A 23,084-nucleotide genomic window follows, 5' to 3' on the forward strand; every position below is an offset into this window, starting at 1 on the left:
CATATATGCGGTCCTGACAGGTGAACTTCGCTACAATCTTACATTCTTTTTGGCATGTCAACCTCGAATCAGGCAAGAAAAGTGCACCATGTGCCTTTGTTGTCATGGAGCCCGTCCGAATACAAGTCAAGATTACACCGGCTGCCCATATATTATTACAATAAACCCACTCTCCCGGTGCTTGTCACTAGATGCACACTCGCCCAGCAGGATTTAGCTTGGTTGATGGGCTGGAGGGGATTTCCGGTACATCAGCCTTGACCTCCTTCATCGCCATGAAATCTTCATCGCCTGTACGCGCCAGTTCTTGATTCAGCTTCTCGACAGTAGTTATCTCCCCCAGCCACCGCTCGCCAGTCTTATGGTCGAAATGAACAGGCTGTACCAGTCCGCCGTAGCCCGACATATCCTTCAGTGTTGGGGGATATATGATTGTGGTTTCTCTGCGTTCAAACCCCTCCTCGGTCATATATGGTTTTCCCTCGATAATTTGTGGCTCAGTGCGCCACTGGAACGGTGCCGCTGGAAGTTCTGGCACCTTCTGAACAATGTCCCACCATCTGTTTTTGCCGGTACGTGATGGTAGCTCGTCGGCGGATATTTCAATCAGGCCCTCGCCGTCGGGGTTGGGGATGAAATGACGAGGTGGAAGAACTTCTGTCTGCATCACAGGCTGTATTCGGTGGTAATAGGTATAGTTGTGAATCTCTCGGTATATTTTGTGCTGGATAACCTCGTGTTCGTGGGGCTTGATGACCTCGTGTGTGACCGCTGCAATGCTTTGGTTAGAGAACTTGCTGCATGTCGAATTTAATCTCGTGAGTAGCGAGAGTACAGCGACTTACCTGGGGCCCGTGTAGTCTCTCTGTCTGTATCCACTGTATGGCTCAAGTCCACGACGCCCTTGAGCATTGACTCCTGCCTGGCTTTCCACTCCTCACCAACATCCATCCCAGAATTGTCTCCCGTGGAGTCGAAATCCATGGCTTTGACAATCTTTTCTGCATGATGAGGCCTTTCCCTCACCGGGCTTTGAAGTTGCCCATTGCTGTTATCCTCTGCATTGCGCATGTGAGCTCCCTCTACGACGCTATCATTGGTGGTCACAGCCGTGCCAATCGGTTGCTCCTCATAATCGCTGAAGTCGTCGTTGAATGAACCTGTGCTCACGTTACTATGACTTGTCTACTGAAAAGAGTGTTTTCGGGGCATACCGGGTATTGCTGAAGCATGTTCCAAGCTATCAGGGTAGCAAAATGATCTGTAGGTATCGGCATTGCTGCCTTCCAGTATCAGGTCTTCGTCTGACGCAAGCACAGGACGGTGAGGACTGTTGCCATCTGCGACAGAGTCATTAGGTTTAGCGTCATTAGACTGGCTACTATAGAAAGAATCAGATGACAGGGAAGTCGATTGCCGGCCTGCCCGACTGGGTTGACGAGAGGATGTAGAATGTTGCCCAGAGCGCGGACTCCCCTCCTCAGACCGCTCATATGATCCTCGGGGAGACTGTGTTGGCGTAGACCTCTTCCTCCTATGGAGCACAGCCTTTAGCTTTTCTCTCATATTGATGACTGAATATTTCGGAAACGGTGGTGGCTGGGGCTAGGTGAAATGTCACCGGACTGCACTTGAGTGGGTAATGCTCAATCAATCTATGTCTGCTCCCGCACGACGGCTTGCGGAAATTAGGATCCATGACGTATTGCAAGCATCGGCCCAGAGCTGAAAGCTTCCAACAACGAAGCCGACAGCAGCACAGCCAAAAAGTCCAAAGGGGTTCTAGAAGGCTGCTAGTTAAACCAAAAATGCCGACCCCAAAAGGCAAATGACAGGCCAGGCTCGATTGCGATAGCTTTTGCGAGTGATGTGTCACAGCAGCCACCCTGGCTGGTGGCTTGAGCAGCATACGTAGCAGCCGTCTGGCGCCCCCTGATGACGGCGTGCCCAGGTCGGTTCAGATTTGCACCCTCTCCCCTCACTGAAACTCTTTCTCCCCACATCGATTCAAGCCCACGACAATAGCATGAATGGCAATTGTGCATGACGTACGCCGCCTGATGAAGGGAGGGATATGTGTGTTTGCAAACGATGACTGCTTCCGCGGTACGTTGCTGGGGCAAGTCGAAGAAGTAAAAGGCGGCTATGGCCGAACTGGCAAGTGACGTCGGAGATCATGGCGGAATGACGACAAAGACGGGAGGTTTGGTTGTGAGCGGCTCCGGTCGATCGGCCAGTGGTCCACCCAGAGGGCGATCACCTTAGGCTGCATGTATCGACTAGTTGGAGCCCAGCCGTCCGGCCTTCCGGATTCGAGGCGCCTGCGAGGATAGCTTGTCGCGGGGGAAATGGCGGCGCTAGTGCTAGTGACCAAGGACGCATACCACTGCAACAACCTGTTGTGATGATTCACCCATGTCATGTTGTCGTTGCTGGATGCTCGCACGGGTCCCCTGTCCTCCAAGGGGCGGGAGATGCGGCTTAGCGCCGATCGCTCAGATCGTCAATGCATGGCTTGCCCTCTTCGTCCACCAGCTGTTTGCACTCGCACGGCTCTGGGCCAGATGCACTCTTCGCGGCGATGGGACCAAATCCCCAAGTCCCGATGCATGATTGCATGCATCGCGGCCATGCAATATGACTGCATCGCTCTGCTTAGCTTTTCGGCAAGCGTTCAACGACACCACCAAGCGCCTCTTAGTGCCGTGTTTGGCGTCACGTTTACTCACGCCGTCTCACGCTTCCGAGGAGGCGGCCTACCAGAGTCGATTGGATGGAACCGTTAGCTGTTTGTAGTGTCCGCTCTGCATTGTTCAATTGACGCCGCTGGGGTCATGGATTGCGCCCCGGGCAACAGCCGTCCGCTATCGCTACCCTATGATGTGCATGGCTTCTCGCCCTGCGAGCAAGGCAGTTGGCATGCCATGTGCCTGCTTACCAGAGTCTGGCATTTCGATTACGTCGTTGTGCATCTGTCTCACTGGCCTTCTCTGTGTATAAAGAGGCACTGCGTCAGCGACTTGGGAGCATCATTACAACAACACCACAACTTTACACTACTCAATAACAAACCAGCCAACTCTCCTATACATCACATCTCCCAACTCTACCAATACCAACTACCCCACTACACATTCACAATGGACAAGGCAAAGGCAGCAATCACCGAGTTCATGTCCAGGTCTGGTCACCATGACACCACCGTACACGAGGCAGTTGCTCCCGCTGTGCATCACGAGGTCGTGAAGCCTCACGTACACGAGGAGGTCAACACTGCCATCGACAAGGAGGTTCACCAAGATCACTACCACCGCACCATCCAGCCAGTCTATGACCGCGAGGTCCTCCCTGAGACGCACACTGCCAAGCTCGGAGCAGTCCAACACCGCGAGTTCGACCACCGTGACGCCGATGCGACTAAGAGAGCCCTTGTCCAAGACCAGGCCCGCTTCGCTGATGAGAGGCGCGTCGAGGAAACCACCCACAGCCAGAGTGTTGCTCCCACCATTGGTGGAGAGCACGTTCACCACCACATCCACGAGACCATCCAGCCGGTAGTCCAAAAGGAGACTATCCAGCCAAACGTGGTCCACACCACCGTCCCAATCCACGAGGTCCACCACAACAAGGCCACTCACCATGAGACTACCTCTCTGCCTACCATGACCATGGAGCAGTTCAAGGCCACGGGTGGATCCCTCCATGGTCGTGAGGAGCGCTACGACGAGTTTGAGGGTGCTCCCAAGAGCATCGGAGGTGCCGGTATTCTTGCTAGCACCGAGGGACTTGTGCACAAGAAGCACCACGACCACACCGCAGCCCGCCATGGCGACTACGAAACCCGTAACCCCTTGGACCGCAACAATGACGGCAAGGTCGACATGCATGACCTCTCCTCCAAAAACCGCTCTCACGAGTATGGCACTGCTGGCGCTGTTGGCACTGCGGGTGTCGTTGGTGCTGCTGGCGCCCACAAGACCAGCAACCCTCTGGACCGTAACAACGATGGAAAGGTCGACATGCACGATATGGCTAAGAACCGTCCCACTGACCAAGCCATGGTTGGCTCTACTGGTGCCTACAAGACCAGCAACCCTCTGGACCGCAACAACGACGGAAAAGTCGATGCCCACGACATGACCAAGAATGGTTCTGTTAGCTCCTCTAGCTCTGCTGGTAGGAACAGCGACTTGATTGATCCCTCCCGCAACAGTACGTACCATGCCCCGCTCACACACGAGTCCTACTAACTTTAAACAGAGCACGAAGGCGCTACAGGTACGAAGGAGTCCCACGGAAAAGCACATGGTGTCAGCGACGAGGGCAATCTGGATCACCGTCCCAACGAGGACGGCCACTTGCCCAAAGCTCTCATTGAGCCCGTCTCCAAAGCCATTCCCCATTCCCAAGCCGCTGAAGAAGAACTGAAAGAATTACCACGAAACAAAGGCCAACATTAGACAGGTAAACACAAACCCAGCCTCATGGACAAGCTCAACCCTAGTACGTATATATAATGCCTACTTAGAGAGGCCGCTTACTTACTTTTCTCGCAGAGGTGGACGCCGATGGGGACGGAAAGGCCGGCTTTTTCAAATAAATGCATACCGCTACGACATGACGCAACCAGCACACTTGGAAGCGAGATACCAAGGACAACTTCCTATGACATTGTAATATTAGCTTAATAACGACCAACATTGAATTGATCTTCGTTCGTCTTGCATTGAATACTGCTGCCATTGTACCTTGTTTCGCAACAAATTCACTCCTGATCAAATCACCCGTTCGGCTATGGGTACCCATTGATCAATGGGTTTGTCGGTCGGAACAAGCACCACTCTGCCACCGACCCAGCCGCTCATGTCTCCGGTTCCGCCGAGCTTAACCTCAAGCGTGTCCACTGCCACTAGCTCCTTTTCATCTACCTGGGGACAGTCATGGCTGCGACGCTCAGCGCATGCATACTTCAAGATGCGGTGCATACTTACTACATCAAACTGACATGCGGCATATACGCCTCTTTGGCCCAGTCTTGGGCTGTTTTCTCGTCCGCATAGCCATCGACGTGTTTCCTGCACTGCTTTGCTAGCGTCTTCAACCCGCCGTCCTTTTCGCATTTGATGTAAAGCTTGCGGAAAAAGAAATCATCGCTGCCAAGACGCTCAAGGTTGACCCGAACGTCCTTTGCTGGGCCTAGGTCGAGAGCGCTCAACCAAGCCGGGCCATCCGAACCGTATTTGGATGGCGATATCTCCGAAGTCAAGGTGACGTGCGGAAGGAAGCGGTGCGGGGAACCGAACGACTTGGATGTTTGGTCGATGAGCCCCGGCAGGACTTTGTTCAGCGGGTGGTCCGCTGGTGGCAGCAGCCAAAGCGATGAACCCGGCATGTTTGTTTGAAAAGCTCGCAACAATGTCAAGATGGAAGAAAGTCGCAGGTCCTGACAAGCTTCAACCCCCCGCGCATCATGCAGCGTGGCGCAGTAGGCTGCTGACGCCACGTGACTAGCCGGTTCCGGATACGGATGATCGTCAGCCACACCCACCCATGTGAGGAGGTTCGGCCCGTGACTTGCATGTGAAAGTCGGCCTCGACCCCGACAACCGTTCCCACCTTACTCAATGGTACACCATCCCAATAGCCGCGACGAATGAACATGCGCCTTGTGCCACTGCGGCGCTGTCAGCCGATCATTTTCTGTAGTAATCCAACGCCATGACTGGAGCGCTGAGCGTCGTGTATGGGGCGCTTTGGAGCTTCCTGCTGTGCTTGTTCGACGTAGCTTTCTTTTGGCAAGGGGTGCGTCTCCTCCACCAAGCCCGCTATCTCGGCTGTCTGGTCGCCTGAAGCTCTTTTGGGTCTAATGCTGATATGTTGAAGAGACTATACGCGTGGTGGACGCAGAAGAGCCAGAGAGAGCTGCTGCTGGAAGCTCTCAACAATGCAAGGCTCTTCGAGGAATGGGAGGCCGCTGCATACAAGCTCGATGAGGTCCTCGACTATGACATGTGGTAAGTTTTCCGTCTCGTCCTCAACAAGACCGTCTTTGCGCATCGACTGACCATGGCTTCACAGGCGGCAGACCGCGATGAGCAAGGACTACGATCACCGCCTCATCCACCAGCGTCTCTACGCCCTCTACGAAGCCCAAGAAGACAATGACGTTCTTGGCGTCATCAACCTCCTCCGCAGCGGCCTCGTGCGAAACCTCGGAAATATCACCGCGTCGCGATTGTACAACCGCGCTTACGCGGGAACAAAACTCCTGATCGAAGACTACGTGACGCAGGTTGCTTACGCGATCGAGAATCTTACACAATACCCCACGTCGAGGAACTCGGACACAGGGTTGACGAATCAGGCAAAGCTGGATGTTCTCCACGATACGAGGCAGGCGTTTGGGAGATCGGTTTTGGTACTCCAAGGCGGTCAGGTCTTTGGGCTGTGTCATCTGGGTGTTGTCAAAGCGCTGCATCTGCGCGGTCTGCTTCCCCGAATCATTGCCGGGACTGCGACTGGGGCGCTCATCGCGGCCTTGGTGGGTGTTCACACGGAAGACGAATTGCTCGAATTCCTTACTGGAAAGAACATTGATTTGACGGCCTTTTCGAACAGGCCATATAGAAATGGCGCTCGAGGTACCACGCGGCTCGAAACCCTGATCCGCCGTGTCAAGAGATGGTGGAATCAAGGTCATTTTCTGGACGTAGGCGTACTCGAGCAGGTTCTGAGGGCCAACGTCGGGGATCTGACTTTCGAGGAGGCATATGCAAGGACAAAGAGAGTGTTGAACATTACCGTCACGACTAGTAGTGGTGGCAGCGTGCCAAATCTACTCAACTACCTAACAGCACCCAATGTTGTACGTATACTCCAGCTGCTTTGCCGAAGCAACCACTAACGGTTGCAGCTTATCTGGTCCGCAGCTCTGGCCTCCAACGCGACGTCCTCCTCGACACTGTACCACTCGGTCACGATGATGTGCAAAGACGAAGAGGGCAACGTGGTCCCGTGGTCTCCAGCCTCCAAGACTACTTTCCGCCCTTATACGCATGCATCCTACCGTGACCGCGAGTCTCCTCTACATCGCATCGGCGAGCTCTTCAACGTGAACCACTTCATCGTCTCACAGGCGCGGCCCTACCTTGCTCCCTTCCTGCGCTCCGACTTACACCATCCCAACCCCAGACAAGATGGGCGTCTAGGGCTGAGCATGCCAATTCTACGTCTGGTAGTGTTGGAAATACAACACAGATTGCAACAGTTGGATGAGCTCGGGCTACTTCCTCCGTCAATCCGTCGTTTCCTGCTCGATGAGAACATCCCCGGCCCGAGCCTTACGCTGGTCCCTGAACTCACTCCAAGCGACTTTTTTAAGCTGCTGGAGAACCCGACCAAAGAAGCAATCGATTACTGGATACTCAAGGGGGAGAGGATTGTGTGGCCAGCGGTCACAGCATTGAAGATTAGGTGTGCCATTGAAGTAGAGCTTGACAGAGGATATCAGCTCGTTAGGCGCAGGAAGCCTTTCGATCCTGTAGCAGGTGGGAGTATTACCGCCGGTGATCTTGGGATAAATTTGAGAAAGAGTACGAGTCGCGGTGAGGTGCAGTCCATGTACGGATGGGATGGCGATGCTAAAGGCAGTGAGATCAGGCAAAGACCGACGAGGGCGGCAAGCTTTGCGGGTAGTGTCCCCTAAACATTCATTTAATTTGAAGTTTACTTTGTCTGTGTATAGGTATCATTTTCTTAGCAATAACACCTTTTTGGCGGGCCAATTCATGTTTCTCAGCATTCATCCGCCGAGGCCGTGTGCGCTCTGGGCAGCGCAGCGCAACCCATAGCTGTTGCATTTATTGGCAACCCCAAGAACCCATCTCGAGCATTGACTGGACAACACGAGGGGCATCTTCCGTAATCCGCCTTACCACCCCCACATACTAAAAGGCCCAGCAGCACGTCATTCACGCTAAGAGGGGTCCAATGTTTCTGCTGGGATCAAGATTTCGTGTTGAGAATTTGGATCCCCGTCTACCCAATTGACAGTTTAAAAATACCGTTACACCACAGAACAGTTTTTAAAGCTACCAACCCTCATATCTTGATTTAACCTTTCAATCCTCCCCGTCGCGACCTCATCTGCAGTACTTACAATGGCGACGTGAGCCCCACCATACCCCACCATCACCATGTAAATCACTAACGGTACCTTTTAGCAACATTACATGGCACCCATCTCTTTCGCGCGAGGAGCGCAACACATACCGCAAGCAGAAGGGCTTCACCATCTGGTTTACCGGGCTGTCTGCGTCGGGCAAATCCACCATTGCGACGGCGCTTGAGCAGCACCTTCTGCACCTTGGATTCGCAGCATACCGTCTGGATGGCGACAATGTGCGCTTTGGCCTGAACAAGGACCTGGGATTCTCAGAGAAGGACCGCAACGAGAACATTAGGCGGATAGCAGAAGTACGCAGCATGAAAGCGCTAGTTTTTCCGCAAAACTGACAAATGGTTCCACAAACAGGTCGCCAAGCTCTTTGCAGACTCTTCCACAATCGCCATCACATCTTTCATCTCGCCCTATACCGCCGACCGCAAGCAAGCGCGCGACCTGCACGCCATAACGACGGGCACCGACGCGCCACTCGCCTTCATCGAGGTCTTTGTCGACCTCCCGCTCGAGGTAGCTGAGGCGCGCGACCCCAAAGGCCTGTACAAGAAGGCGCGCGAAGGCAAGATCCCCGAGTTCACGGGCATCAGCGCGCCGTACGAGGCGCCTGAGAACCCTGAAATCCATATTCGGAGCGACCAGAAGAGCGTCGAGGATAGCGTCAAGGAGATTGTCGAGTATCTGCAGTCAAAGGGGCTGTTGGAGCTGCAGAAGTAGAGGGTTGTATGAAAACTTTGATGAGGCTGGGCGGGAAAAGAATAGAAGCGCTACTTATGATGCGAAAGATGGGTACTGTGCGCGATTCGGATTAGAGCTTGGAATGGAAAAGCGTGTTGAGAGTAGACATATCAATGTTTTTTTTGGATGCTCACCCTAAGTCTATACCGAGTGTTCACATCATTCTCTTTCCGAAGTCTCTCTTTATAACTCGAGCAGAAGTAGCGCAACTACGAAGGAAAGTCATTGTGAACTTATTCCTTCTATAACTGCGTGTTGAGAGTATCATTTCCTAATGATCTTTGTACACATCCCATGACCTTGCCGCCTCGCAGAAAACTCCTCTTATCGGCTTTTGCGGTGTAGCACTTTCTAGTCTAGTACGTGAAAGATTTTGTAACTCTCTGGGAATACTAGGGGTATATCATTCATTCACATACCAATTTTCGAATCCTGACAAGCCTGCCGCATGTATTGAATTTCTAGTCTATCCAAACGACACTATTTTTGGTACTACAAGAGTCTAGCCGCACTTTCTGGACTGCACAGATGTGTCTCTGTATCTGCCCACTTTTACTAGTCCTAGAATCCAGCCATGTTACAACATCTGTAGAAAGTGGACTTGAAGAATAATAGCCAAGAAAAAATCCACTGTGAAATAGTGAAGTTTGCATACCTCCATCACACACTCACACACTTACTCAAACACACACACACACACATTCTCTTGCTCAAGCATTTATTCCCGAATAACTGACGAATTAACTAAACGTCGGAATCCCTAAAAAAGCAAATCTCTATCCTCCCCCACATCACGAACTACGTATCTAAAGTCCCGCATATGTACCCACACCTTAGCTTCCCTCTAACCGACTTCCACGGCCACGGTCACCGAATACGACGCCTTATCTCCCCCGAACTTCTTTCACCTTTCCTTCTCTCCATATCTCTCTCTTAATTCCCGAAGGAGAGACACGCTGAGCCGGGTCTTACCTCGATCTGGAATCTAAGATCTAATGGGATTCCACGGAACCCCCTCCCCCCCTTCCGCGGGCGCCAACGTCAACCACAACAAACACCATGTATTTTTGCTATTCCAGACCCCAAAGTACCATTGCTCCAGATGGAGAAGTTTCAAACTCCGGAGGCGCATACCCGAGTCCTATCGTATTCTGCTGTTGTGTAGTGGGGCCCAGAAGGTGTTCTGAGTGGTTCAGCACATGAACCAGTCCATGCAGCTTCGCATCTTGACTCCACACGCGCATGATCCCCCGCATGCAGTAGCAGGCTGGAGTATTGGGTTCTCTACCATACGAGACGAGTACATCTTCATCCTCGCAGTGAAGGCAGGGAAAGTGGCGTTGAGTCCAATCAAATTATAGTGTGATGTTTGCATTGACTTTGGTGCTAGACCTTCCTTCCAATACGCCACTGCATATTTCTGCATCGTGCCTCGCCTATCGTGATGGACGTCCAAGCCACAGTAGTTGGAATAGAGGAAATGGGGAATCAACACGTGCGGGGAACCAGTGAGATGAAAAGACAGCACCGTATCCTGTTATCAGGTGATTGTGCTCTCTCTCTCTCTCTGTCTCTCTCTCGCTCCAGTATATAAATATCGGTATCCAGTGTACCCATTCCAACTACACACATGTTGTGAGATTCACCATTTGCAATAATTCTTCAGCTTCCAAAACTACCAAGTCGCGCAGGTGCGGAAACCCAAATCATGAAGGTTTGCTACACTTTGTTTGTCCTTGGGTTTGCAAACCTCTCACTCGCGTCTCCCGCTCCCCCCATCAGCGAGAACCCTTCAAGTGTGCTTTTCAAACGCAATTTCGGAAACTGCAACGGCTGCGGCAAATGCAACCTGTCCAACACGTTTATCGGAAACTGCCACGATGCGGTTAACAAGTTTCAGAGTGGCTACAACTACAACTCGCGTATGTTGGGAAAAGACCGATTCGCCATTTGGTCTTGATGTGTTGGATGCTGATTTTCTGCGTTGGAAATAGATCAAAGATTTACCGTGGGCGAATGCTATGCTGACTGGTACTGCAACGGTGCGTATCCTACCAAGGACGGTGCCGATATCAAAAACGTGTTCAACGTCGGAATCTACCAGAAGGCGGGTTGCCAAGCTTGTGGAGAGTAAGTGCGCTGATAATGTTGTTGAGATGACTGTCAATTGACGCTTGTGTTTAGGTGGTGGTTGGAGGACGGCAGTAACTGCCATGGAACAATCCAAGCCAAGGGTTGCTGAGCATTTTTTACAAGGTTTTTGCTGGATGAGTGCTTTGACATGGCGTTGAGATGGCTTGAGTGCTATTTTTAGTTCAGCATAGTTGACTCTCCACTGTTTTACGGCTGCATGTTAGTCTCAAACCGATTTTTAATATTTACGTCGAGCGGATTAGACATATCGTCCATTACTCATAAGCTTTTACACGATGGCGTAGTGCTCGGACCATGCACTAAGCGCGCGAACCTTGACAGCACTGCATACTATGAGTGAAACGACAACTTCCGAGTTACGGTTAATGAATCTTCACGGCCATTGCGCTAGCAGTCCTGTTATTTCAACACATATCTAAAACGCTTAGAACAATGCCCCCTTTTTAACCCACGGTTATATTCTGCAACGACGAGAAGGGTTTCGGAAGTGGTACCGCTGCAAATCTCATAGAAACTGACGGCTGGTAGTCATGGATGGCCCTAGTAGCCATATGATAGCGAATCTTTTATGTCATTGGGCCGAGGAATGCATAAGAGCATGCATATATTATGCACAAAGTACTTGTACTCTCTACCCGCTTGATGTGGAAATGTTTCTCGCTACTGGTGATCAACTACTCCACGGTTCTTGCAGCGCATTCTCAGAGCAGCCTAGACTTGACGCCTATCAAGAAAGGTACCTTGGTGAAGACATTCTGGCGAACCCGAACACAATATTTGCTAAGAAGCTAATTCTCTGCTCCTTTGGGGCAGTGGAATCGCTTCGTTCGGCTTTAAAGTTCTACTCAGCCACTTCACTCCAGTCAAAGCGAAGCAGTTGCAGCACAGTCTTTTATGAAGCTGGAGGAGTGATGGAGCTATGAAAAGTATTAGCAGCGATTAGTGAAGGACCCTAGCTGCGGATAATGCAAAGCCTAAACAAGCCCTTCACCAGCTCATGAAACCAAATGATCGGCTGAAGATGGAAATGGATGGCTTACAAAAGCACCTTTCAATGATGCAAGGAGGCTACAAAGAGCGAGCCTGTTTCGCTCACTCAGTGGAACCAAATTCGCCCAAAGACGCAGTTCTACTTTCCTGGGGCGTTAAAAAGGCGCAACACCTTGAAATGTTTTCGAGCAGGAAGAGAGGAACGATGATGACGTCCGTAAAAACACCAAGCGAGATCTTTGCAGAGCTAACAGAAGCCTGAACCAAAAGCAAGCTTCTGCTGCTGCTGCTGCTGCTGCTGCCACAAGGAGAAAGGCAAGCTACAGCTCGATGCCCAACCGCCGCAACGCGTGAAGAAGTATCTCCATGCAAAGCCAAACTCGGGAATATATACATCAAGAGCCAGAAAAAGAGCCTTCGACCAAGAAACCACCTTGCTTTAAATAGGTACCTCTCTCTCTCTCTCCTCTCCTAACTAACATGACCCCCCTATCCCCGTTCTCGCAAAACCCACCCACTTGTCTCTCTCTCTCTCTCCCCCCCAGCCCTTCATTTCCCGCCTCCCTACCCGACAGCCCACCACCCGCCTACCCAAGTAAACCATGCAAGCAACCCTCAAAACCAGCCCCACACGTACCCATCCATCTAACCGTCTCTCTGCAAGTAAACTCGCGCAACGAAGCTACGCTATCTTCACGTCTACCCAACCATTCCCTCTCTCTTACCTTGTTTGGATGCAGACATGTCAGCATGCATATTCACGGCTCATTCCAATATTCATGGTTTAATATATAAAAAAAACGTAATCATCCATGTATGTATGTGTGCATGTGCAAGTAGGGGGTGGGGTGCGGGCAAAATAGCGATAGAAGGGATGACCCTGGGATGTGAGATGTGGAGCTCAATTAAGAGAATGTTGATATATGCCATGATCAATTGCCGAGATGTAGGATTAGTCATTTTCTTGAATTGATTGATTGAGTGTTTACTTGGTTAGTGACTTTGGTTGTTGGTGTCTTGGTTGGAGTCTTGGTTTTTTTTGAAAGGGGGGGGGGAGGGAATATCTGCGGAAATGAGTGGTCGGAAGAAATCAAAGAGGTCAGGGGAAAGACAGAGAGAGAGAGAAAGAGAGAGATAGCGAGAAAGAAATGGGGCGTGGTATTGTATCCTTTGCGCATGTCATGTTATACGAAGTAAGGATATACGTATCCGTGGTATGTAGTAAACTCAATCTGCCCGCGAGTGCAGATCGATGTGGTACGCGAGACACAGCGATCAAGTAAGATTTGAGGGCGTATGTCGATCGCGGTACGCCTAAAACAACTAACTAACTAACTAACTAACTAGGCTTCGTATACTTACAAACCATCTATTCAATAAACAAGACATTGATACAATAAATCCTTTTCCAAAGAAGAAACTCCGGTACTTACGTATACAAGTCAAGTCACACGGCCACTCCATTTTTACTCACCAAAATCCAAACACCGAGTCTACTCCGTTCCCACCACCACATACGTCCACATCTCCACATGCTATCTAACACAACAAACATGCGCTCCTGGCGCAGCGGGTAGGGGCGTCGAAAAAAACGGCGGCAGCAACCACGAAAACGGGCAAGCCTTGCTCGCCTACACCAACCCTAGTCCAAGAATCTGGCAACCATCTCCGAAAAAAATCAATGATCGGCGACTGGGGGGGCCAGGGGGGATCATAGCAGCGATAATATGTAAGCCAATCCGTTATCGCGCCGGCTTGTGTGTGTGTGTGTGCGTGCGTGCGTGTGTGTCTGGCACTATCGAAATGGAACATAAGGCGGAGATATGTCGTCATGAGGGCGATGGGCGATTAGGAAAGACTGAGACGAAAGAGGGATAAGTGAGAGACTGAGAGAAAAGGGCAGTGCTTGCGATGGCTATTGGGTGAAGTGGTAAGCAGTGTCATATGCGATGGCTGCTATTGAGTGGGCACCGGAGACACCGGGGCTATATGTGTGTGTGTGAGTGGTTGTGTTGGTTGGATGGTTAGTTGGTTGGTTGGACGTGGTGTATGTAGACAAGTTGGAACGACAGGGTTAAGTCATTGTTTCGACTACGGCCGAGAAGAAGACGAAGGAGGAGAGGGAGGAGGAGGGGGGAAGGAACAGAAACCCCTTTGCCTTTGTTTCACAGTCCGCTTCGTTATACCTAGACCGGGGCTTTGGTTGGACTACCAGATAGTGGAGACAGTATGCGCGAAAGCATACAGAATAAATGATTGATGCAACGACGCTGATTAGCGAGACAAGAAGAAGAAGGGGGGGGTGGCCATTTTCTCGCGGGAAATGGGGACGAACAACAACACAGCGATAAGTGCGTATGCTATGGTGTCGACGCGTAGCCCCGACTAACGGCTTGCCACGGAAGCAGACATCCAAGGTATAATATAGACCAGGTAGCAAGGGTATGTGCTGTTTATTGGACTACAAGCAATTGGGCTGGAGACAACCAGCCCCCAGTCCCCCCCCCTCGAGACTAGTTTGCCAAGCGTATAATACAACAGACAGCGGCATATCGAATGAGTGAGAGAGAAGGGCGACGGAGCGGAGCACAAGGGCGACGACTGGCAACAGAGAGAAACAACATGGTTCTGGAAGCAAATGCCGGGTTTTCTTGTTGCCTGAGCATGAAGTCGTAGGGATCAACCTTGTCACATAGGCCTGGGTCGCCTCTGCTTGTCATTGCCACACATTATCTGTCCATCAGCCGGCCCCCAAATGCATTGTCAGTGTCGGACATGAGTGTTGAAACAAGAGCTAGTAGAAGGGCTAGGCAAACAGTCTGGACGTTGTTCGTTATTCGCTTCCCCCTCCCCTCCCATCCAACCACCACCCCTCCCCCCCCCGTCTACGACTTAGATGTCATGCATGTCAGCATTTCGAGCGGGCGGGGGACTGTACCCGTCAAACTAACTCAATCCTCATATATTGCGCAACTGTGGGGCTAGCCAGGGCTGCTTGCAACATCATCAACAAGGGCCTTTTTTTAGGGACGGGGAGGGGAGGGGAGGGGGGTGTTAGAGATGTGCTCCGGCAGCGGAGAGCGCTGACAGCGAGCCGGTCGGCACGTACGCACGCACGCGCGCACAAACGAACGGAAGACGGAAAAGGGTTGTTTGACCGATGCTTGCCGTCATGGAGATGGACCTGCATGAATGTCCACGTCATGGGGTTAGGAGAAAAGCCACGGAGAGAGAGAGGATTTGGATTATAGGCAAAAGAAAAAGGACGGTGGACGGCAAGGAGTGGACAGGGTGGGGTAAGGTTGAAACGTTGGGGCCGTTGAGCGGACGCCTGCAATGCGGGCCTGACATTGCGCATAGTAATTTTACGTGTTGAGAGTGGTGCAAAAGAAAAAAACAAGGCCGACGATGGACACCCTTGTGGAGCTGTCTTGGTGGAGTCTTTTTGCCAAAAACAAAGATGGATGCAGGGTTATACGTAGGAGATCCCGGAAAGGGTATCGAGGACGGACGGCAAACCCTAGTCAGCGATGGTGGTTGTTTTTCGCCATGGGATTGTGATGGACAAGAGTCATGATGAGGGGGTGGCGCTGTCAACGCAGACCAAGGGACAAAAACGAATTCTCATCACCTTAAGCGAGCCGTTGTGTCGCTCTTTGCTCAACGCGGCTCCAAGTAGGTGTACCAAATGAGTAACTTTTCTTTTCATCAACCACCCATGTGACTTGATCAGTTGAATTACAGGCGTCCGCCAAGATCTTGCTTCAGCACGTCCAGAATCTTCTTACTGTCAACTTCATCGTCACCACCATTACCGTTTCTTGACAACCCATCTTCACCTTCCTTTAGCCTCTTCAAAACCTCAGGGTCAAGTTCTTGCATTAATTCGTCAAATTCTTTTTGTTGCTCCCCCTCCAGCTTGGCGTACTCTTCCTCCAGCATGAACTCTTCCTCGGGTAGCTTGGTCATGTCGGCAGGAAACACATAGATCGTAGGGAACTCGAGAATAGTATGGCCACGCAGGCTCTCGGCGAGCGTAGAGGAGGAATCCAGGGGAATGAGGACGTGGCGGGTCGTGCTCGTGCGAGGTTTTAGTAGTAAAAACCTATACTGCCTACGGCCCAGGGGTTGGGCGCTTGGCTCATCATGGTCAAGGCCGCTATGGTGTACGTCTGCCACGTCCGCTTCTCTTTTGGTGGGTTGTCCCTCTTCTGCCCAAGGAGGGGTTGATCCTCTTCGCCCAGAAGAGGTAGGCTCTGGTTGCGCATTGCTGATCGGGAGCGTAGCCTCAGCGTTGAGCTGCTGAAGCGGGTCTTGAATCTCTGAAATAGGCGCGACATGATTGTGCGGTGACTGAATTGACTCGATTGTCGGGAGGGTGGTGGTGGTGGTGGCAGCAGCAGCGGCAGCTTCAGTGTTGAGCTTCCGCTTCTTGTTTTTACCCTCTGTGCTATGTTGTGCAAAGGGCTGTGCATCTATTAATTGCTGTACAGACGACGTCTGAGTAAGCACACGCGTCTGGGACCCGAGAAACCATTCGACAGTCCAGACGATGTTGCGTGAAGCTTTTCTGGGACGCCGATCAGCCGTGTCACATGGGGGCGAAGACTAGTGGGAGGGTCTCACTTTGTGGCAGATAAGTGCGACTTGTTTTCTCGCTGTCTACTCAAGCCCTGTGGGGCTCGGATGATGTTGACGCCAGCAGCAGACTCGAGTTTGGCATAGGCAACGCCGGCGCGCTGACGATTCGACAAGCCATCCGAGGGCGCAGCAGCGGTTGCGCTGGCAGCAATGCGTTCAGCCTTATCAAGGTCCCGCTCGATGCCGGAGAGAAAGTTGTAGTCATGGTCAATGCCAGCCGGCGTTAGCAGCTGAGCCTTTTTCACAAACTTTGCCGGGTCGCGTCGGCCAGAACACTGCGCCCACTGCTGGTGGCGCTTGTAACATGGCAACGAACAGGTGCGTGCCTCACAGCCTGGACAGCGGTACTTGAACTTGTTGGCGTTGCTGCAGTGCATTGTCAGCGCATGATTACAGAGGCCCAGCGCGTGCTTGGCTGGCTACATTGCCACGAGAAGCAGGCGTGCCGCAGGCGTGGGCGGGCCAATGGCTGTTTCCCCGTGAGCATCAGCGCTATTTCGAGGGCGCGGTAGCATGACATACCAGACGCTGCATAGCTCGTTTAAAAGGAGACTGTTGGACATGGTGGCGGGGATGGCAGGTGCAAGGCGATGGATGGGTGGATGGATGGATGGATGCTACCGTAGATTTGACAAGTAGCAGGGAAGGGCCCGAGTGGAGATGCGCGAACGGCGGACGGCGGACGGGCGCAGGGAACGTGGAGCGGAGGGTGCCGGGCGCTCGAGTGGAGGGGAAGTTGAGGTTGTGCGTGGTGTGGCGCGTGGGAGGGAGATGGTTGCACTTGCACTTGGCCTTGGGGGTGAAAGTTTCCAAGCCGAGGCGAGCATATGTGGCTAAGCCAAGCGCTGATAGGCGGGTGGCAGCCAATCAGCGCGCGGGCGAGCAAACCTTGGGCCTGTGGGCGTCGGGGAACGACGACGGGAGGCCAACACTGGCCTGCCGTCGACATTGCCATCAGCCATCTCGCGCGCGATAGTACTTAGTATACTTGTACAGCACACCTGGACCTGGACCTGGACCTGGACCTGGTCGCGAAACACGGGCAATATCTGGAGATTTGCAGCACAGTCGTCGTCGTCTGGCCCTGCCGGGGGGGATGGAGCTGTCGACCAGGAATCCCTTTTGCTAGGCGCATCGGAGCATTCCCCACGCCCAATCACTTTGGAGGCCCACCTGGGCGCTGATCATACACGGCGGCATGCACTACGATGCCTTGGACTGCGACCATTATGCGCTACTGTCCATGGATCGCCTCTCGTTGTGGCCGTGGCCGTGGCCGTGGCCATCATGGTCGTGGTGCGGCCAGCAGGAGCCGGGCACGCCGCAGCACGACAGCTAGCACGCGCAACACGTTTCGACAGACGGCAGGCGTGTGCAGAAGCAGGCGGGTGTTGCTATTCGCGGGGCGGCACAGCTGGTGGCCAGTGTTTCAGCCGTCGACATGTCCAAACCAGGCACAGCACCATGGTTGTCGCGGCGGCCACGAACGAGCGACTACTGCACGTAGCCACCACGTCTTCATCCACCTACGTACTGCTACGTACATGTACACGCATACCGGAGTGTGGAGCCGATGGAGCCAGCTGAGCGAGGGCAAGGCGTCGTCGTCGGCGGCGGCGGCGGCCATGGGCCTTGGAGGCAATGTGCAATGGGGTGCAGAGGCAGGCTAGCCCGCGGCGGACTGGTGCAAAAGACATGCGTGAAGGGCCGTCTAAACGCGATCTTCGCACTCGGCGTCGTGGGCAGCAGGCGACGGCCTCGCACCAGTGCCAGCGGGACCAGGAGCGTCAGGGGAGGCCAACGCCGCCACCAGACGTCGAAGCATTGCCATTCGCGGACCGCCCAAGCTGCAAGAGCGGGAACTCTGCTCATGCACACGCGCTGCAGGACGCCTTTGGGGATGCACAAGGAGCGCAACTGAATCGAAAGCAGGCCCAAAACGGCATGCAACAGGCGGCCATGCAATAGCAGACTATTGCCACGGGCGGGGACTCGCTGGCAGCATCCCTGGATGGGCCGAGTCACGGTGCCCAGAGCCGCGAAGGATGATGTGGAGGGCGTGTGTGTGGATGCAAGCTGCCAGTGTGCGTGGGTGCATGTGGGTGTGCGGGTGTGGTAAGTATTGACGTGAGCAGCCAGCCCTGCAGGTACCACGGCACGTTATGTGCAGCGCCGACGATGACAATGTACTGCTAATACCAATGTAGTATGTAGGCGTAGGCGTATGTGCAGGCAGAAAGAGAGAGAGAGAGGGCTTCCAGTACCCGCCGGCCGGAGCGCTGCACGCCCGCTGAGCTGCCCAGGGCGGCGTCGAGATTTGGCTGCGGCCCTTGCATCCGTCGTCGCCGCCGCCGCCATGGCCGCCACCACCACCACGGCCGCCACGGCCGCCGCCGCAGAGGGAGAGGCACAGCAGCAGCCGCGCAGCAGCCGGGGCAGCAGAGAGGGCAGCCGACACAGGACGCCGGACACGCACCCAGGACAAGCATGCACTCGCTCATTAGTAGAGATGGCACAGGACAGCACCGCCGTTATTCCCATCGCAACCTGAGCCGCCCCTGACAGCACGCAGGGCCGTGCGCGGCGACGGACCCTGCGCGTGGCAGGGATAAGCTTCTCTCATTTCTCGAACCGAGACGTGTGCAGGGGCCCCCTGGCTAGTTCGCGCGGCCTTCTGCTCCCAGCAATCCAGTCCGCGCGCGGCGCCAGAGCTTCCCCCAAAAGCCATGTTTCCCCCTTGCTGCCACCCTCCTCTGCTACCCGCAGCAAGCTGACCTTGAGCCCTCAATCCCACCGGCTGCGTCGACTGTACTCGCGCTCCGCTCTCGCTCTCGCTCCTCAGCCCTCCCGGACTCGCGTGGCCTGCGCTCCCAATGTTGTCCCTCTGCTCACTGTTATTGTAATATCCTGGACCCCCATATCCTGCTCCTGTACCACCGCCGCCGCCCGACACCACACACTCCCCCGCCATGGCGCCCTCGTTGAGCCTGCGCCCTCGCACCGCCAGCGACCGCCCGTCCACCAGAGACAATGCCGACCACAGCCTCATCATCCCCAGCCGCACCTCGTCTCTCCACTCGAGGATCACCCAGCCGCTCCCCCCGACCCTCAACATCAAGCAGGGCTCCAGGAGCCCCAAGACGCTCACCCATGCCTACATGGTGTGTGGCGTTGGCCGCGAGCCCTCGCAATGGGTCAAGGCACCTGCTCCCGCCCAGGGCAAGATTGGACACATGAAGGGTGCCGTGGGCACTTTTTGGCTTCCCGAGATCCTGGGCAGCAGCCCGCGACTGGAGCAAGACAATGAAATCGCAAGATCTCTCCACTCGGCCATGAGGGTATGCCTGCTTTGCCCCTCCCCCTCCATCAATGCCATTGTCGCATCAGACCTGCTAACAAACGCCGCAGGCATGTTTCCCTCACGATGTCGAGATTTGCACTGGCAGGAGCCAGCCGCACTGCGTACACCACTCATTTGTCCTGCAGCAGGATTCTTCCCATACCCTCTACGGTATTGCGCTGCGTGTCTGGTCGCGCGCCGATGAGAAGAGAGCCGAGACGATTCGCGACCTGCGCAAGCGCATCGAGCCCGACTTCTACGACAACCCAGAAGAGACGTACTGGATCCCCTACTGCCTCAGTTTCCTCTCCCGGTACCCCTTGTACAACCTGCTTGGCGACTACTTGCGCGGCATGTGGATTCACTGGAACAAGGCCACCAACCTGTTCCACGCAGAGGAGGTATCTCGCATCCTGAGTTTCCCTGCCCCGCGCCTGAACGACCTGGTTCGCATCGACATGAAGGACTACGCCCTGTGCTACCAGTTCCCCTCATCGCCTACCGGCTTCCAAAACTTCGCCATGTGGCCCCTCTTCACCTGTCTGTCCATTCCCAACATTGTGGGTGTGATTGAGGCGGCTCTGTCACCCACTCGCCGCATCATTTTCACCAGCCACTACCCCGCCATGCTCACGGTTGCGGCAGAGACGATCCGCTTTTGCGTAAGGGTGTACGAGTGGAGCGGTCTGTACGTGCCCGTGGTTCATGCGCGTCACGTCAAGGACCTGGTGCAGGAGCCCGGCCCGTACATTCTGGGTGTAACGTCGGAATGCCGCTCGCTCTTTACGGCCCCAACAGATGCCCTCGTTGTGGATCTGGACCGCAACTTTGTCCTGACCTCGAGCCCTCCGACCGCCCTGACAGCCGGTCAGCGCACCAAGATGATTACTCGTCTCACACAGGCCCTCAATGGCGAGGTCGCGCCAACTGGTGTGCCACAGCATCTGCGATCTGCTTACGGCGGCGGTAAGCTCGTTCCCGCCGGTCAAATCATTGTCATGCGCGGCGAGGTCGAGAGCATCCAAGACCCCGACTGGTGGTCGCAAGACGCGGTCATGTCGGTCATGGACCACGTGTGTGAGAAGCTCGTAAGTAATCCGCCGTTATCTGTTAATTTCGGATTTATCTAACGGTGATTTTAGGGCCGAAACACTGGTGTCAAGGCACTCTTCGGCGGTTCTGTCAAGAAGCCATTGATGACCAAGGTCTCGATGCGCCATTTGAACGAGATTGTGCGCGAGCGCAATCAATACTCACGTGACGCACAAGAAGCTTGGACAGACTTCATCAACCTTAAGCAGCGCTTGGACAGCGAGCTTGGTAAGGTTACCAAGCGCAACAACTTCCTGGTCGAGGAGCTGGAGAGCTGGAAGCAGCAGTTCCTCAAATTCCAGGCTTTCGCTGAGCAGCTCACCAAGGAGACTCAGGACCTCAAGGTAAAGATTGAGAACCACAAGCGCGAGAACCGTCGTCTCACTAGCCTCATCGATCAGCAAAAGGACGACGCCGCAAGGCTTACTGTTCGCCTGTCCGGTACTGAGAAGCAGCGCGACGACGCCCTCGAAGCCCTCGTGCTCCAGCAAGAAATTGCCGAGGAGCTTGAGCGCGAGAGGAAGAAGAACAAGAAGGAGCTCAGTGCTCTCCAGCACACCAACACCGCCATTCTCCGCCAGCGCGACGAGGCACAACGTGTTGTGCTTCACCTCCGTGCCCTCATCGAGGGCCAGACGCACCACATGGAGCACATTGTCAAGTCGCTCAACCAGGACGACATGTCAAACTACATGGACGCCGGCTTCGAGGATGTGCCTGAAGAGGACGAGGAGGATGAGGAGGTGGACCCCAAGGGTCGCGCAACCAGCCGCAGCTCCGCCAAGGACAAGTCCGAGGTCGGTACCATCCGTGGCGTGGCTGGCGTCGATAGCCGCCAGGACTCACGGGCAAGCACCGCCCAAGGCAAGCACCTCGACGGCGAAGACGTCACACCCGACATGGAGCAGCGTCTCTTCAACAGCCCTGCGCGAAACTCGAAGCGTTTCTCAAACCAGTCCATGGTCGACGTGGCCGACCGCGTCCTCCGCGACAAGACGGATGCTATTGCTTACATTATCCGCAACATCTCGGAACAATGCGCCGCCGCTGTCGAGGGCCTCCAGCTCGCCCAGCGCGCCGATACCGAAGATGACAACCACAGCGACCGTCGCAGCAGCGTTGGTCAAATGTCCCTGCACGGTGGTCGTGTTCAATCGAGCCAAGGCAGCGACTATGGCGACGAGGACAGCATGCTCCGTCCTGGCCGCGGATCCAGCATTCCTCCTACACCCGACCTAAGCCACAGGTCCAGCACATCCATGTCCATGGCGAGCGCCAGCACAACACCAGACCGGTCAAGCCTGCAGCACCGATCGCACGACGTACCTGTTGTGCCAACACGCATCTTGGAAGACGACGACGATGTCGACGGCAGTGGTAACAACGACCTCCAGGCCGACATGGTTCCCGTGTCCAAGTACGCTCAACCGCTTAGGCAGCCCCACAGCTCCATCCGTCACATGTCATCGCGTTAAGTAAAAAGCGTGGAGGAGACATGGTTCTCATCTGGCATTGTTCCCATTTCCTTTATTTCCACAACCTTGATTTATCATTAGCGATCGAAACGAGATTAGCATTGATGCCCTTTTCCTTTCTAGTTCCCAAAGGCGTTTGTGAGAGACAGTGAGAGAGAGAGAGAGAGAGAGACAGGGCGAGAGAGTATTATTTCCTTTCTTCTTCTCTTGTAACCCTTCTATCGATACGGCCCAGTGCCCGTGAATCAACCCTTTTTCATTTCGTTACCGTCTTTGAGAAAACCCCGTTGTCATCCTCTTTCTAACGACCCGGTGTGGGCTTTTCCATCTTATTCCTTATGTACGTTATTATTTTTTTTTAGTTTCGTAACGAGTTGGTAGTGGACTCGCTAGCATACCCCCTCACCCCCTTCTATTTTTTTTTTCTTCAAAGAGAGACAGATGGAGACAAAGAGGAAGAGCAAGGAAGAAAGAA

The 23,084-nt window shown here is 53.9% G+C and overlaps 8 protein-coding genes across 8 annotated transcripts; 5 read left to right on the plus strand and 3 right to left on the minus strand.

Annotated features, from left to right (window-relative positions):
- Positions 1–187: 187 nt before the first annotated feature.
- Positions 188–1,566, minus strand: SETTUDRAFT_23419 (uncharacterized protein; the record flags this gene model as incomplete). Its single annotated transcript, XM_008031870.1, has 3 exons — positions 188–771; positions 846–1,160; positions 1,215–1,566. The coding sequence occupies 3 exons, from the start codon at positions 1,564–1,566 to the stop codon at positions 188–190; spliced, it is 1,251 nt and encodes a 416-aa protein (XP_008030061.1).
- Positions 1,567–3,140: 1,574 nt separating this feature from the next.
- SETTUDRAFT_23420 (uncharacterized protein) lies at positions 3,141–4,460 on the plus strand (the record flags this gene model as incomplete). The annotated part of the gene is made up of 2 exons (XM_008031871.1): positions 3,141–4,212; positions 4,261–4,460. 2 exons carry the CDS (start codon positions 3,141–3,143, stop codon positions 4,458–4,460), a joined length of 1,272 nt encoding a protein of 423 aa, XP_008030062.1.
- Positions 4,453–5,407, minus strand: SETTUDRAFT_122427 (uncharacterized protein). Its single transcript, XM_008032276.1, has 2 exons — positions 4,992–5,407; positions 4,453–4,944 (listed from the first exon to the last, which is right to left on the minus strand). The coding sequence occupies exons 1-2, from the start codon at positions 5,390–5,392 to the stop codon at positions 4,776–4,778; spliced, it is 570 nt and encodes a 189-aa protein (XP_008030467.1). The 5' UTR covers positions 5,393–5,407; the 3' UTR covers positions 4,453–4,775.
- Positions 5,408–5,645: 238 nt separating this feature from the next.
- On the plus strand, positions 5,646–7,780 carry SETTUDRAFT_165629 (uncharacterized protein). The gene is made up of 4 exons (XM_008032277.1): positions 5,646–5,802; positions 5,884–6,014; positions 6,079–6,865; positions 6,914–7,780. The coding sequence occupies exons 1-4, from the start codon at positions 5,719–5,721 to the stop codon at positions 7,703–7,705; spliced, it is 1,794 nt and encodes a 597-aa protein (XP_008030468.1). The 5' UTR covers positions 5,646–5,718; the 3' UTR covers positions 7,706–7,780.
- Positions 7,781–8,105: 325 nt separating this feature from the next.
- SETTUDRAFT_165630 (uncharacterized protein) lies at positions 8,106–9,070 on the plus strand. Its single transcript, XM_008032278.1, has 3 exons — positions 8,106–8,167; positions 8,223–8,475; positions 8,534–9,070. The coding sequence occupies exons 1-3, from the start codon at positions 8,160–8,162 to the stop codon at positions 8,894–8,896; spliced, it is 624 nt and encodes a 207-aa protein (XP_008030469.1). The 5' UTR covers positions 8,106–8,159; the 3' UTR covers positions 8,897–9,070.
- Positions 9,071–10,625: 1,555 nt separating this feature from the next.
- Positions 10,626–11,159, plus strand: SETTUDRAFT_34923 (uncharacterized protein; the record flags this gene model as incomplete). The annotated part of the gene is made up of 3 exons (XM_008031938.1): positions 10,626–10,839; positions 10,912–11,047; positions 11,102–11,159. 3 exons carry the CDS (start codon positions 10,626–10,628, stop codon positions 11,157–11,159), a joined length of 408 nt encoding a protein of 135 aa, XP_008030129.1.
- A 4,640-nt stretch (positions 11,160–15,799) lies between these two features.
- Positions 15,800–17,282, minus strand: SETTUDRAFT_44070 (uncharacterized protein; the record flags this gene model as incomplete). Its single annotated transcript, XM_008031977.1, has 3 exons — positions 17,225–17,282; positions 16,688–17,171; positions 15,800–16,631 (listed from the first exon to the last, which is right to left on the minus strand). Exons 2-3 carry the CDS (start codon positions 17,077–17,079, stop codon positions 15,800–15,802), a joined length of 1,224 nt encoding a protein of 407 aa, XP_008030168.1. The 5' UTR covers positions 17,080–17,171; positions 17,225–17,282.
- A 2,383-nt stretch (positions 17,283–19,665) lies between these two features.
- SETTUDRAFT_165632 (uncharacterized protein) lies at positions 19,666–22,860 on the plus strand. Its single transcript, XM_008032279.1, has 3 exons — positions 19,666–20,040; positions 20,111–21,130; positions 21,185–22,860. Exons 1-3 carry the CDS (start codon positions 19,672–19,674, stop codon positions 22,607–22,609), a joined length of 2,814 nt encoding a protein of 937 aa, XP_008030470.1. The 5' UTR covers positions 19,666–19,671; the 3' UTR covers positions 22,610–22,860.
- The last annotated feature ends 224 nt before the right edge of the window (positions 22,861–23,084 follow it).

Source organism: Exserohilum turcica (assembly GCF_000359705.1).
Source record: "Exserohilum turcica Et28A unplaced genomic scaffold SETTUscaffold_7, whole genome shotgun sequence".
Classification (NCBI taxonomy): Eukaryota; Fungi; Ascomycota; class Dothideomycetes; order Pleosporales; family Pleosporaceae; genus Exserohilum; species Exserohilum turcicum.